The sequence below is a fragment of the Oncorhynchus tshawytscha genome, linkage group LG25 (genome assembly GCF_018296145.1).
Source record: "Oncorhynchus tshawytscha isolate Ot180627B linkage group LG25, Otsh_v2.0, whole genome shotgun sequence".
Classification (NCBI taxonomy): Eukaryota; Metazoa; Chordata; class Actinopteri; order Salmoniformes; family Salmonidae; genus Oncorhynchus; species Oncorhynchus tshawytscha.
Window position 1 is genome coordinate 23717331 of NC_056453.1, and position 15284 is coordinate 23732614.

Consider the following 15284-nt stretch of genomic DNA (forward strand, 5'->3'; position numbering starts at 1 on the left):
CCTTTTTTTTTGTGTATGCGTTGTAGAAAGAGAGAATACAAATAGATGGCTACCTATTATTAAAAATGTTAACTGTGATTTTAAACATTGAATCTGAAAAGCAAAATGACTTCCCACTGTTTGGATGATAAAGGTAGCCAACAAACATGAACTCTAACCTTTGCAGTTCTTGAGCTGGTTTCCCAACTTCTCATTGGCTGACAGGCATTCTGTCTCTAGGTAGGGCACAAACAAAAACTCCTCCAGGGTGGGCGGGCTCTGTTGCTGTTGGCGACGCGGTGCCACCGTGGCATGGAGACCACAGATTTGCACTCCGCCGGCAACAATGTTGTCAAGGCAACGGTTGACGTGGACGACCACGGCTAGGTGATGGAGAGAAGATAGAAAAACAGTATTAAAAAAAATTCAACCGCATCCTTAAGTGAGTCAAGTGTTTGTGGTGGGCCTGTGTACATGTTTTATTTCAATACCTTTCTTAGCCTCTCCGTATTCAGTGACCCTCTCCTGGTGGACGGTGGGGTCGACACACACAGAGCGGATCCTCGTTGGCAGGCGAAGGCTGCGTCCTGATAGGCCAACCACGATCATCTGCAGCATGGTGTCCAGGAAGGTCACCCAGTTACCGGTCCACTGCAGCTTCCCACTGTCACCTACAGTCAGAGTCAAGGATAGAGCAGAGGGAAACCAGTCAACCAATAACATAGTACAATCTACAACTAGCCACCTTAGCCTACTTAATACTGGGAAGCAACTATTTCATAAAGAGGTTCACAATGGTTTAACTTTTTCTCACACACACACACACACACCTGCATTGTTGGACTCCAGGATGCCCTGGAAAGTCTTGCCGTAGTCATAACCACGGAGACGGAGCTCCTTGTAGATGTCATGGGCTGTCAGGCGCAGTTTGGGGTCACCATCGTCCCCGGTGACAGGCTTACCAATCTCCGAGTGGAATGAGTCCAGAGCAGCATCCTCCAGAATGCTCACCTTGCCTGCACAGAGAGAAGTATGGTGACTGACTGAGGACTGACTGAGGAGGACCAAGGAGAAAGCATGTAGAGTTTATACTCTCTATTACTATGTCATAAACCTTGAATGGTTGTATACGCTATTTAAGCAATAAGGCACCTCAGGGGTTTGTGGCATATTGCCAATATACTACGGCTAAGGGCTGTTCTGAAGTACGACGCAACGCAGAGTGCCTGGACACAGCCCTTAGCCGTGGTATATTGGCAATATGCCACAAACCCCTGAGGTGCCTTATTGCTATTATAAACTGGTTACCAATGTTATTAGAGCAGTAAAAGAAAACAAAAAAGTCATACCCATGGTACAGTCTGATATACCCCGGCTGTCAGCCAATCAGCATTCAGGGCTCTAACCACCCAGTTTATAATATGTAACAGATTGAATGAGTCTACATACACTAGCTACTACCATGTAACAGAGCACATAGAAACCATCCTTTACATATCAAACATTTATCTTGGATGCTTATAGGAGAGTATAAAGTATGCGTACCACTGACAGCCAGGTTGCCATTCTCGGAGACCTCAAATCGACTGGTGGCGGGCATGAGACGCACCTCCAACTGGACTGAACCTGACAGCGAGAAGAGGGGAAGGAGTAAGAGAGAAAAGGGAGCGAGACAAAGCACATTGAAGAAAGGTCATAAATGAACCACAGTAAAAGATTGACAACCCAAATAGACACCCTTGATGCGACAGACAACCAATGATCAAACTCCTCCCCTCCCTTCACCGTCCGTCCCTCCCTCCCTCACCGGTCTTGGGTAAGATGGTGGCCCTGTGGATGGTGACGTCCTCGAAGGTGACAGGGGTGGTTTCCATGACAACGCCAAGGCTCCTCATTAGGGTCCTCCAGGCCAGTACCAGATAACCCGTCGCTGGGTACAGGACACGCCCGTCGATGCAGTGGCCAATCATATAGTAGTCTGGAGACTCTGGGTTCATGTCTGCGGGGAGAGGAGATCAACTATGTTATTGTCTGTGTATTCTGTGTCTATACTGTATCGGTGTGCAAAGCTGTCACCAAGGCAAAGTGTGGCTACATTGAAGAATCTCAAATATAAAAGATATTTTGTTTTGTTAAACACTTTTTTGGTTACTACATGATTCCATATGCGTTATTTCATAGTGTTGATGTCTTCACTATTATTCTACAATGTGGAAAATAGTCAAAAGAAAAACCCTTGAATGAGTAGGTGTGTCCAAACTTTTGACTGGCACTGTACATCTCTCACCAATGTTATAGATGGTAGCTGAGGTGGACCCTCCAGAACCAGCAGGGAAGTCCTCAGCCTTGGGGACATCCCAGGTCTGGGTGTGGTCCCACTGCACCAGGGGGGAGATCAGAGGGGTGCCCACGGGCACTGGGTACTCCACACATGGGTACAGCTGCTTATTGTCCACGTTGATCCTGGACACATAGGAGAGATGCTTGGTATTGAGACATCTGACCCAAAAATAGCTTTTTGACATGCATGTTTTAGTTTGTACTAGGGGCTAACAGAGTTTATAAGAGTAAAAGAATGGCAAAGTAAGGTGTGAAGGCCATCTTGCAGCATTGGGAAAATAATATGCACAATACCAGTTAAAGCTATGTGTTTAAGCTACAGTAGGTTGAGAATAGAATCAGTTGCATAATGATGACATCATCAGAGGCGTGGCGTGTCAGCAGCAGGTACTGACCCGTTCATGTAGACCTTGCCAATGTGAGAGAGGAAGAACTCCAGGTTGTTGGCATGGCCTCTCCTCATCAGGGGCAGGATGGAACACGTGGGCTTCAGGCTGCGCTTCAGGATCGCCTGCGAGGGGAGACAGTGCAAGGTTTCACACAGTAATGATGAGTAAGTATGCTGCATTTTTGTCAGAGGTTGGTGTGTGTGTGTTTCTTGGGGCTCCCGAGTGGCGCAGCGGTCTCTTAAATAAGAATTTGTTCTTAACCGACTTGCCTAGTTAAATAAAGGTCAAAACAATTCTATAGCCTGTGTGAGCAGAGTGTGTGGTGTGGTCTTGAACCCCACAGTCTTATCAGGCCATCCTGTGTTTGTGTTTGTTTCTACATTCTGTGTATACTAACCTGCAGCAGTGCATGTGGTGCTATCTCCACAACCACAGCGTTATCAGGCACCAGGCTCAGGCCCTCCTGGAAGAGGACAGGGCTGACCAGGTTATTACAATGGTAATCTGCTGAGGAGTACAGAGCCAGCGGGCTGTCCCAGTCCTTCTGGGGGATAGATGTACTGATCCACCTGGCAGACCTCTGCTTAGGCTCCTTGATCACCTACAAAGAGAGTGGAGATGGGGATTCAGTATATTTGGCAGCGGATGACTTGAAATTCTATTCCCAGGCAGGTGGAAAGCAGTCTGTTTTTTCAATCCATGCATTTAGTTTCAATTCCTTTCCTGAATTATTATTATTATTATTTTTTTTAAGTGTTTGACTGTGTGGCTCAGCCCAAAACCTTAAACATCATCTTACCCTCTTGAGAGCAGCCAGCAGGGCGGGAGCGATGGAGGCCATGTAGTAAGAATGGAAGGCTACACCAGCACTACGAACCTCCTTGGCAAACACACCACTCTCTTTCAGCTCTGATACAAACTTACTCACTGCCTCCTGCATACAGAAAACAAGTGCACCGTGTCAGTGTCAGGCTTTTACAGGACAAAATGTAGCTTACAGACAGAATTGGTCTCAATAGTATAGTATTAAAAAAAGGGTGTTTAAAAATGGCGCATTAAGCTATTGATAGATGCAAGGATTTGAACCAAAATGTGTTACCGCAGGGCCAGAGATGGTGACGGTGTCTTCAGCATTGTGACAGGCTGGAACCACACCCTGGGGACACTGAGCCTTACACTCTGCCCATGTCAGCCCTGAGAGAGAGAGAGAGAGGAGAGAGAGAGACAGGAGAGAGAGAGAGGGTGGGGAGAAAAAAAAAAAGTGGCTCAGCGAGCACAGCACAAATGAACCCAAATCAAAGTTTATTGGTGGATACACAGATGTTGTCAGGTGCTCCAACAGTGCAGTAATACCTAGCAATAAAAATTAACAGTTACAAATACAAAAAGTTATATACGCTGAGCCATGACTAGAATACAGTGTATACATATAAAGTGGGTGAAATGTAAACGTGATTAAAGTAACCAGTGTTCAATGGCTGTATGTACATAGGGAAACAGTCTAAGGTGCAGGGTAGAGTACCGGGGGGTATCTGGCAATTCAAAACAAAACACCCTCTCTTTTTGGTCCTTACCGACTGCAGCCATGCCCCCGGGGGGCAGGTTAGCCTCCTTGATGGACCTCCCTCTCCAGTAGGCTGCCAGGATAGCCTCACTGTGACTGAGGGATCCGTCTGCGTAGCCACAGGCCAGCTCTCCCACACTGTGGCCCACAATGCCGTCCGGCTGCAGACCCAGCTTCTGGAGCAGGTCAATCTGGGCGATCTGAGAGGGGGACAGACAGACGTTACTTTTATGAGCATACTACAATAATATAAATATTATATGCCTTTCAGCAGACGCTTTTATCCCAAGCGACTTACAGTCACGCGTGCATACATTTCTCACATGCTCTACCAACAGCCACACAGGACCATCTTAAATGGTCATCTTCATGATTGCCTTTGATATGTCAGAGGCATTGTGTGCTTTTTGTCTGTGCAAATAACAGACAATACAGTCCTATTTCCATAGCTTTTTGGTTTCAGTGCCCCCCCCCAACCTTAGTTAAGATGGCTGCTCTGCTGTACCTGTATGGCGGCAAGGCCTACGAAGGCTTGGACGGTGTCCTCGAAGGTGCTCTCATCTGCCTCCATGAGCAGACTGGACACACACATCCCCGTGTCCTTCAATGCTATGTCCGAACGCAAGATGGACTCCCTGAACTCTGGCAGCTGCATCAGACTGCGGCCCATCCCACCCCATTGGGTGCCCATACCTGAGATACACACACAAGTGTTAACACACACCTTTCTCCTAAACCACTGCTTTCATCATTCGAGGTAGAAGTTACCCTTAACTACAGATCCTGGATCACATTAACCCCCAATCCTAACACTAACCATTAGGCTGAGGCTTGAATAAACTCTTCTCTCCTAACCCGTCTTCTCTCTTACCTGAGCAGATGTACCACAACGGTCTAGGCGTGGCGTCAGTCTTCTGCACCTCTGTGACATCATCCTTGGAGCCAATCAAAGTGTAGCCCCTGTAGGGCATCCCCGCCGTGGGTACCCCAGACACCTCGTTCAGCAGACACAGGAAGTTGTCGTCGCCAGAGTGTTCCTTCCCCTTGCTGAGGAGGGCGGAGACAGCTTCCTCTGTGCGGCCGCAGGCCTGGAGGAGCCTGGGTACTTGAGAGGACACAGAGGGGGTCTTGGGGGGCACTTTAAAGCTTTTTGGTGTGTTGAAACCAGGGGGGCGGAGGATCACGTGAACGTTAGAGCCGCCAAATCCGAAAGAGTTAATGCCAACGATGCCGCCGCGGACTGGTATGGGCTCGTTGACGACGCGGAGGCGGCCGTCACTAAGGGCAGGGATGTCGGTGTTGGGGCTGTTGTAGTGGATGTTGGGAGCCCACACACCTCGCTCCAGAGACAACACAACCTGGAAGAGGGGGAGAGCGAGAGAGAGAGACAGGGAGAAAAATATGGAAGGAAAGAGAGAAAGGGAGAAAAATATGGAGGGAGAGAGAGAGACAGAAAGAAGTGTGTTAGTGCTGGGCTTGCCTGCACATATTGGGACTTTAGAATACTTTTTTGTCCTGTACGGAGGTTAGCCCAGACCATTCCAGTTCTTACCTTGGCCAGCGCGGCCAGGCCAGAGGCAGGCTCTGGATGGCCCATGTTGGACTTGGTGGAGCCAATGAGCAGTGGGTCACGCTTTGAATGACAGAATACACTGACAATGCCATTCACTTCCTGCGGGTCGCCGACCTGGGAGGAGAAAGGACGGAAGTCACCAGGTGAAACAAATACTGAGGGAACCAGATGTATCAGGGGGAGGAATGTGACAGAACACATTCCACAGAACATTACGTTATTGGGTGTGGTGGTGATATGATCCAACAACAATGAATCAAGTGTTGTGTGTGTGTGTGTGTGTGTGTGTGTGTATAGATAGATAGGTGTGTGTGTGTGTCTTCACCTTGGTCCCAGTGCCGTGGGCCTCAATGTACTCCACCTGGTCAGGTGTGATGTTGACCTCCTGGTAGAGAGAACGTACCAGCCGCTGCTGCATCTCACCTGAGGGGAACGTCACACCTGGGAAGAACACACCAATCAATACATCACTTCATTTAAACAATTATTTTGTAGCCATTCAGATTACTTTTAGGTAATTTGGTATAACAAATGTCACCAACGTGCACTACCACTAGTGGCTAAGAGCGGTGAAGTGTAAGGTTGCCCCTGGACGCTGATCTCGAGTCAGTTTAGCATTTTCCACACTAATGGTAAAGGCTAGGGGTGATGGAGGGAAAGCTGATCCTAGATCTGTACCTTGGGAAACATCTCCCCGGAGTGGCTAAGAGCTATGTCACTGTTTACAGGGTCATTAGCTCATGGCGCCCTTGTACCTTAGTCATCCACTTTAAATTGACTGGTAAATACTGCAGGCTGGTATGCTGTGACTGGATCACCAGTCTGGGAGTGTGTTTATTGTTGTGTGTGACAGAAAGACAGACAAACTGGGCAGAGCAGAGGGAGGGGGCATGGGAGTAAAGTGTGGTATTGAACATCCTAAAACGTTGTGTGTGTGTGTGTGTGTGTGTGTGTTCCAGTGTTACACTCCAGAGAATGTGTCTCCTCTTCAGCTAGGTCGTATATGAACACATGCCTGCAGTGCTAAGTGTGTGAGGAGTGATTGGGGGAAAGGTTAGTGTGTGTGTGTGTGTGTGTCGATTACACCACATTAATGGGTCTACATTTCAAAAAGAGTTGTATCTGGCCGGGTATTAGCTAGATTACACCACAAACACAGATTACAGGGGGGCACCACGGGGACGTCAGGAAAACACAGATTACAGGGGGCTCCACGGGGACGTCAGGAAAACACAGATTACAGGGGGCTCCACGGGGACGTCAGGAAAACACAGATTACAGGGGGGCTCTACGGGGACGTCAGGAAAACAGATTACAGGGGGGCTCCACGGGGACGTCAGGAAAACACAGGGTTTTTAGCTGCCACACTGGACGTGGAACTTTTTGCCAGAGTGAGCAAAGCCACTAATTTATCAAGTGTTCTCGGGCGCGAGTCACACGTCAAATTCTTGAAAATAGAACCAGAGTGTAATTTTATGCTGAGTAACACAAGCCTCTCATGGAGCCATGCTGCGTATGCCCAGGTTTCGTTTAAATTAATAGGAGTGTCTCACGTTAGATAAAAGTAACGCATTTAGTGTAGCATGTTACAATTGAATAGAGATTTAAAAAGTGGTGCTATTTCTCCAAGGGGTGCGTAGTGGGTCAGTGAGGCCTCACAACCTATTGGGCAATAGGCCAAAAGACATTATAGGAAATGCAACTGAATTGTTTCTCCACAAAAATAACATTTCTACTGAGCTACTGCTTGGCATTTACAGTACAGGACACCTACGTAAGCCAGGCAACACGTTGGTGTGAGAAATATAGTGGCAACCATATGTAACCTACCAGAGGGTTATGCAGAAATATAACCATGTTGCTTAGAGTCATCAAATCCTTATAGATCTGGGGAAAGTTAAGGGTTAGGGGCTGGAGATGTATATCAGACCAGGATACAATCCTAGGTTTTTGAGGTCTGCCTCAGTGCCTTGGGGATAGGGGCTATGTCTAGGGTTTCATTCCAGACAGGGCAGGTACCCTCCGTGGTGTGTTATATAATGGGGTGTCGGCTCACCCTGCTCCTTGTATCCGTCAGTGTTGTTACCAGCGTTGAGTATCGTGGCATACACTCTCTTAGCCATGGAACGTCTGGTCAACAGTACCGCCACCGCAGCCTCCGAACGGCAGTAACCGTTTCCTGGGGGAACACAGAGAAGAGCGCACCAGGAAGTAACGTTAATGCGCTTTCAGGGTCGGACCAGGAAATAGTGCTGCTGTATGTGGGTGTGTTTTTAGCATGAGAAGCATTTTATCTTCAACATTTAGTTCTGTACTTTGCGATTTTTTTGAACACGATCCAGGTCTCTCCCTCTCTTACCTGAGGAATCAAAGGACTTGCAGGTTCCTTCCGGACTGAGCATGCCCAGCTTCATGAACTGCACAGAGGTGTTTGGCTTGAGCAGCAGGTTGACCCCGCCCACCAGGGCGGCGTCACAGTGTCCGTGGCGAATGGCGTTGAAGGCATTCTCCAGAGCCAGTAGGCTGGAGGAGCAGGCGGTGTCGATGGCTGTGCTGGGGCCTGGAGGGACAGAGAGAGGAGACAAAATTCAGGAGACTGTAGCGTTAGGGATAGATTAAGATAAGCTGCAAAACCTGGACCCGTACAAATCAGCTGGGCTTGACAATCTGGACCCTCTATTTCTGAAACTATCCGCAGCCATTGTCGCAACCCCTATTACCAGCCTGTTCAACCTCTTTCATATCGTCTGAGATCCCCAAGGATTGGAAAGCTGCCGCAGTCATCCCCCTCTTCAAAGGGGGCGACACCCTGGACCCAAACTGTTACAGACCTATATCCATCCTGCCCTGCCTATCTAAGGTCTTCGAAAGCCAAGTCAACAAACAGGTCACTGACCATCTCGAATCCCACCATACCTTCTCCGCTGTGCAATGTGGTTTCCGAGCCGGTCACGGGTGCACCTCAGCCACGCTCAAGGTACTAAACGATATCATAACCGCCATCGATAAAAGACAGTACTGTGCAGCCGTCTTCATCGACCTTGCCAAGGCTTTCGACTCTGTCAATCACCATATTCTTATCAGCAGACTCAGTAGCCTCGGTTTTTCTGATGACTGCCGTGCCTGGTTCACCAACTACTTTGCAGACAGAGTTCAGTGTGTCAAATCGGAGGGCATGCTGTCCGGTCCTCTGGCAGTCTCTATGGGGGTGCCACAGGGTTCAATTCTCGGGCCGACTCTTTTCTCTGTATATATCAATGATGTTGCTCTTGCTGCAGGCGATTCCCTGATCCACCTCTACGCAGACGACACCATTCTATATACTTCCGGCCCGTCCTTGGACACTGTGCTATCTGAGCTTCAATGCCATACAACACTCCTTCCGTGGCCTCCAACTGCTCTTAAACGCTAGTAAAACCAAATGCATGCTTTTCAACCGTTCGCTGCCTGCACCCGCACGCCTGACCAGCATCACCACCCTGGATGGTTCCGACCTTGAATATGTGGACATCTATAAGTACCTAGGTGTCTGGCTAGACTGTAAACTCTCCTTCCAGACTCATATCAAACATCTCCAATCGAAAATCAAATCTAGTCGGCTTTCTATTCCGCAACAAAGCCTCCTTCACTCACGCAGCCAAACTTACCCTAGTAAAACTGACTATCCTACCGATCCTCGACGATGTCATCTACAAAATAGCTTCCAACACTCTACTCAGCAAACTGGATGCAGTTTATCACAGTGTCATCCGTTTTGTCACTAAAGCACCTTATACCACCCACCACTGCGACCTGTATGCTCTAGTCGGCTGGCCCTCGCTACATATACGTCGCCAGACCCACTGGCTCCAGGTCATCTACAAGTCCATGCTAGGTAAAGCTCCGCCTTATCTCAGTTCACGATGGCAACACCCACCCGTAGCACGCGCTCCAGCAGGTGTATCACACTGATCATCCCTAAAGCCAACACCTCATTTGGCCGCCTTTCGTTCCAGTTCTCTGCTGCCTGTGACTGGCACGAATTGCAAAAATCGCTGAAGTAGGAGACTTTTATCTCCCTCACCAACTTCAAACATCTGCTATCTGAGCAGCTAACCGATCGCTGCAGCTGTACATAGTCTATCGGTAAATAGCCCACCCATTTTTACCTACCTCATCCCCATACTGTTTTTATTTTTTATTAACTTTTCTGCTCTTTTCAACACCAATATCTCTACCTGTACATGACCATCTGATCATTTATCACTCCAGTGTTAATCTGCAAAATGGTAATTAGTCACCTACCTCCTCATGCCTTTTGCACACAATGTATATAGACTCTTTTTTTCCCCCTACTGTGTTATTGACTTGTTAATTGTTTACTCCATGTGTAACTCTGTGTTGTCTGTTCACACTGCTATGCTTTATCTTGGCCAGGTCGCAGTTGTAAATGAGAACTTGTTCTCAACTAGCCTACCTGGTTAAATAAAGGTGAAATAAAAAATAAAATAAAAATTGATACCATGTGACAAAAGTGCTTGAGAGAACCCACTGCCGTGTTAGATGAGATCATACCGTTGAAGTCAAAGAAATAGGAGAGTCGGTTGGCGAACATGGCACGCTGGCAGCCAGTCATGCTGTATCCTAGCAACTCCTCGGGGTCTCTGCTGAAGGCCTCGCCCGCCTCCGAGCCGCTCACTCCGATGTAGACGCCTGTCCTGCTGCCACGCAGCTCCGTCGGATTCAGACCTGTTCACACACACACACACACACATTACACCAATGAATCTCACACACACAGGTCTATAAAAACGTTAAAACATTAACTTTGTGACATGTGCGTAATCTAATCTAAATGTGTGGATGACAGGAAGAGTAGCTGTTGTGATAGTAACAGCTAATTGGGATCCAAATAAACAAATATATTTGACTTGGTATCTTTACACAGTTTTCCCAAATAAAATCTACTCATCCATCCACCCCTCATCACCCCGCTCCTCACCTCCGTCTACAATGGCTTCGTAGGCGATCTCCAGCATGAGGCGTAGCTGGGGGTCCATGGTGTGGGCCTGTTTGGGGTGGACCCCGAAGAACGCTGCGTCGAACCGACTGATGTCCTTCAGCTTGCCGTTCCTCTTTGGAAGACCGTACAGACCTGGGAATGAATGGGAATGACACGTGGAGCATTGAGGGATAAATAACCGGATAACTGGGTTTCCCCAGAGAGCATGTGTTCTACCTGTAGTCACTGACTGACTGGATAACCTGGATAATTCCCCCATGAATGTAATAGTGAACATATTAATTCAAGTAATCATTTTACACACAATCTAAAGCAGGACTACTCCTTCCTCTCAGTAATTCTATGCAGACAGCAAACAAGGGCCTTTCCTCTCCTCCCTTATTTTCTCCATTCCTTAACTTAATCTCTCCTCCCTCCATCCCTGCTTTTCCCACCTCTCCTGTGGTGTGTGGTCTTAGGGGCGCCGTTTGCCCGGAGCCTTTTAGTACATGAATGCGAGCTTTAGCTGGTTGCCAGGCACTGACTGATGAGAGGTGCTATTCACAGAGAGGAAACAGAGGAGAGAGAGAGAGAAACCAAGCAAACGAGGGACTAAGAGAGCGAGACAGCTAGGAAGGTGAGATGGGGCTAAGAAGAAAAATATGGGGAGAAAGGCAGAAAGAGAGAGAGACCGAGCAAGAAAGAAAAACTGAGTGAATTAGGCAGAGCCAGAAAGAGTACGAGAAATAAAGAGGAAGGAGAGAGAGAAGCTAAACAAGACAAGCCAAGGAGTAGCAGTGCCAACAGCCCAGCACCTCAGCCAGGTGGTGAAAAGCAACAGCAAGCAGAGCAGGGCAGAGCACTGACAAGACACCTTCAGCGACTACAGAGCACCTCTTACACATCAGAGGCTCATCGTACAGCTAACGGCTACCAGCGCTCGTTTGGGTTCATGTGGGTTGTGATCAATGATGTGTATAGCATCTGGATTAATGATGCTATGTATCGGCCATTGAGAGGGTTCAAAGCCACATTGGCACTCCATAGTAGGAGCAGTCCTCCATAGTAGGAGCAGTCTGGAATTCTACAGTATTTCAAATAAATTGACAATATTAAATGTATCTAAGTATGTTTTTGTTGTAGTGGGGACAAGAACATTAGTTATAAAAAATTAAACGTTTAAAAAAAGTTAGATATTTTTTGTTTAGCTCACATAATCAAAAATTATACACAGAGTATAGAAAACATGAAGAACACCTGCTCTTTCCATGACAAGATGAATCCATGTGAAAGCTATGATCCCCTATTGATGTCACTTGTTAAATCCACTTCAATATCAGTGTAGATGAAGGGAGGGAGACGAGTTTAAGAAGGATTTTTATGCTCAACAGTTCTGTGTGGGAAGCATTAGACTCAACATAGCATCACTGTGGAACCCTTTTGACACCCTGTAGAGTACATGCCCCGAAGAATTGAGGCTGTTCTGAGGGCAAAGGGGCGGGGGTAACTCAATATTAGGAACGTGCTCCTATTGTTTTGATGAATGCCAAGATGACGGCATGGTGGCTTCAACACAGCGCCCCCCATCAACCATCTAGGTGTATAGAACTCAGCAAAAAAAGAAACACTCACTGTCAACTGCATTTATTTTCAGCAAACTTAACATGTGTAAATATTTGTATGAACATAACAAGATTCAACAGACAAACCAAGTTCCACAGACATGTGGCTAACAGAAATTGAATAATGTGTCCCTGAACAAAGGGAGAGGGGGGGGGGGTCAAAACCAAAAGTAACAGTCAGTATCTGGTGTGGCCACCAGCTGCATTAAGTACTACAGCGCATTTCCTTATGGACTGCACCAGATTAGCCAGTTCTTGCTGTGAGATGTTACCCCACACTTCCACCAAGGCACCTGCAATTTCGGACATTTCTGGCTGAAAGGCCCTAGCCCTCCGATCCAACAGGTCCCAGACGGGAGAGATCCGGGCTCTTCGCTGGCCATGGCAGAACACTGACATTCCTGTCTTGCAGGAAATCACACAGAGAATGAGCAGTATGGCTGGTGGCATTGTCATAATGGAGGGTCAGGATGAGCCTGCAGGAAGGGTACCACATGAGGGAGGATGTCGTCTTCCCTGTAATGCACAGCGTTGAGATTGCCTGCAATGACAACAAGCTCAGTCCGATGATGCTGTGACACACCATGACGGACCCTCCACCTCCAAATCGATTCCGCTCCAGAGTACAGGCCTCAGTGTAACGCTCATTCCTTCGACAAAAAACGTGAATCCGACCATCACCCCCGGTGAGACAAAACCGCGACTCCTCAAAGAAGAACACTTTTTGCCAGTCCTGTCTGGTCCAACGACGGTGGGTTTGTGCCCATAGGTAACATTGTTGCCGGTGATGTCTGGTGAGGACCTGCCTTACAACATGCCTACAAGCCCTTAGTCCAGCCCCTCTCAGCCAATAGCAGACAGTCTGAGCACTGATGGAGGGATTGTGCGTTCTTGGTGTAACTCGGGCAGTTGTTGTTGCCATCCTGTACCCGTCCCGCGAGTCTGATGTTCGGATGTACCGATCCTGTGCAGGTGTTGTTACACGTGGTCTGCCACTGCCAGGACGATCAGCTGTCTATCCTGTCTCCCTATAGTGCTGTCTTAGGCGTCTCACAGTACATTGCAATTTATTGCCCTGGCCACATCTGCAGTCCTCATGCCTCCTTGCAGCATGCCTAAGGCAAGTTCACACAGATGAGCAGGGACCCTGGGCATCTTTCTTTTGGTGTTTTTCAGAGTCAGTAGAAAGGCCTCTTTAGTGTCTTAAGTTATCATAACTATGACCTTAATTGCCTACCGTCTGTAAGCTGTTGGTGTCTTAATGTTCGTTCCACAGGTGCATGTTCATTAATTGTTTATGGTTCATTGAACAAGCATGGGGAACAGTGTTTAAACCCTTTACAATAAAGATCTGTGAAGTTATTTGGATTTTTACGAATTATCTTTGAAGGACAGGGTCCTGAAAAAGGGACGTTTCTTTTTTTGCTGAGTAATATATATGAATGACTGACAAACAGGCCAGTAAAGACTGGAGGAAGCATTCAGCATTCTACTCATTAACCTGCTCACATTGATGGTGATGCAAAAAAAAAGTATAGCTAACCAGGTCATGCTAGGAAATGCTAGGCATGTGGTTGATGTAACATTCCATGACTAGGCAGTACACCCACATCATTTACGGCAGATGTTCGAATGAAATATTGGTCTACAATGTATGTTTTGGTTCAAAACTGCAACACAATTTATGATACAAGCTACTCATCAGTTGTAGATGTAGATTACACTGTGATGCAAGGTAGCTTGTGTGTCAGTCAGATTTTCAAAGCTTGTTGTGAGTCCTTTCAGAGTTCAAAGAAACAAATAAAAACCGCAACATGTCTGATGTTTATGGGTCATAATCACATCCAGGTCATGGAAAGGTCACGGGGGCTCACCTGGCTTCCACCTTCGGTCATCTTCTGTTACCATGTCAACCCCATTGAAGAGGTTCTCCCAGAATTCCTCGAGGTTGTTTGACTCAGGAAGCCGGCCCGATATCCCGGCTACAACAATCTCGTCCATCCTGGGAATAAAAGGGCTAGTGTGGGAGGAGAGAGGAGAAGAGTGAGAGATTGGGTTAGATGTAGGGTTGAGAAGATACCAGTATCACGATACTTAGAAGCAGGGATTGACATAAAAGGGTTGTCCTATCGCCTGGGTCAAGTGAACTAAGCAGTCATGCAAGTTGAGCATGCTCTGAGGTTTCCCCAATTGGGCAGGTTAATTTGATGTATTTATTTAAGTGAAACCACAACGATTTCCAGTAGTCTAACTGACATTTCTGGTTCCTCCCCATTGTTTAATGTGAAGACTATGGCAGTCAGGGTAGATCAGCCTTCTCTGAGAATTTATTTGACTGATAGCAACAAAAATACAAAGATGTTCAGTGCAGATCTTTCTGATTCCTTGCCTATGTGCAGGCAATATATAACACTGTGTGTGTAAATAGTGAATTAGCATTTTCGGGCAACCAAAAACAATGTCACCCAGTCACATTTGTTTCCTTTCCAAGCTATATTGCACACGATATTTGAAAAAGATTTGGGTCTGCTTCGTATTGTTTTTGTTGCCATGAAAAAAAAAAGAGGATATAGGCTACTCGTATTGTCACAATCCTAGTTAGAGGTTCATTTAGTTTACCCTTTATTTATGCACATTACTGTAGTTTCTTAAACAATAACTGGTGCACGATGGCAGCAGTATCACAAATTAGAAAACTACAGCCTGAGAAAATTGTGAACTAAGTAGGGGAGAGAAAAGGAGACCGAAAGAATTCAGAGAAATTAAGAAAGAGAAAGAGTGTGGGGGGGGGGCGACATAAGTCTAGACAAAACGACCCTATGGGAGAATTCCCATT

General features: G+C 47.1%; 1 protein-coding gene across 2 annotated transcripts in view; it reads right to left on the reverse strand.

The window, feature by feature from the left end:
• Positions 1–15284, reverse strand: part of LOC112224492 (fatty acid synthase) — a 32486-nt gene that overhangs the window by 10543 nt on the left and 6659 nt on the right. For both annotated transcript variants that reach the window (XM_024388075.2, XM_024388074.2), the window contains 20 exons: positions 14323–14465; positions 10827–10979; positions 10400–10573; positions 8205–8405; positions 7902–8024; positions 6171–6286; positions 5825–5959; positions 5144–5630; positions 4778–4965; positions 4283–4472; positions 3808–3902; positions 3508–3642; positions 3106–3309; positions 2715–2830; positions 2267–2442; positions 1787–1978; positions 1525–1605; positions 810–995; positions 471–650; positions 159–362 (listed from right to left, as the gene is read on the reverse strand). In XM_024388075.2, coding sequence (XP_024243843.2) covers positions 159–362; positions 471–650; positions 810–995; positions 1525–1605; positions 1787–1978; positions 2267–2442; positions 2715–2830; positions 3106–3309; positions 3508–3642; positions 3808–3902; positions 4283–4472; positions 4778–4965; positions 5144–5630; positions 5825–5959; positions 6171–6286; positions 7902–8024; positions 8205–8405; positions 10400–10573; positions 10827–10979; positions 14323–14449 — 3463 coding nt within the window. In that variant the 5' untranslated portion in view covers positions 14450–14465. The remainder of the gene's footprint in view (positions 1–158; positions 363–470; positions 651–809; positions 996–1524; positions 1606–1786; positions 1979–2266; positions 2443–2714; positions 2831–3105; positions 3310–3507; positions 3643–3807; positions 3903–4282; positions 4473–4777; positions 4966–5143; positions 5631–5824; positions 5960–6170; positions 6287–7901; positions 8025–8204; positions 8406–10399; positions 10574–10826; positions 10980–14322; positions 14466–15284) is intronic.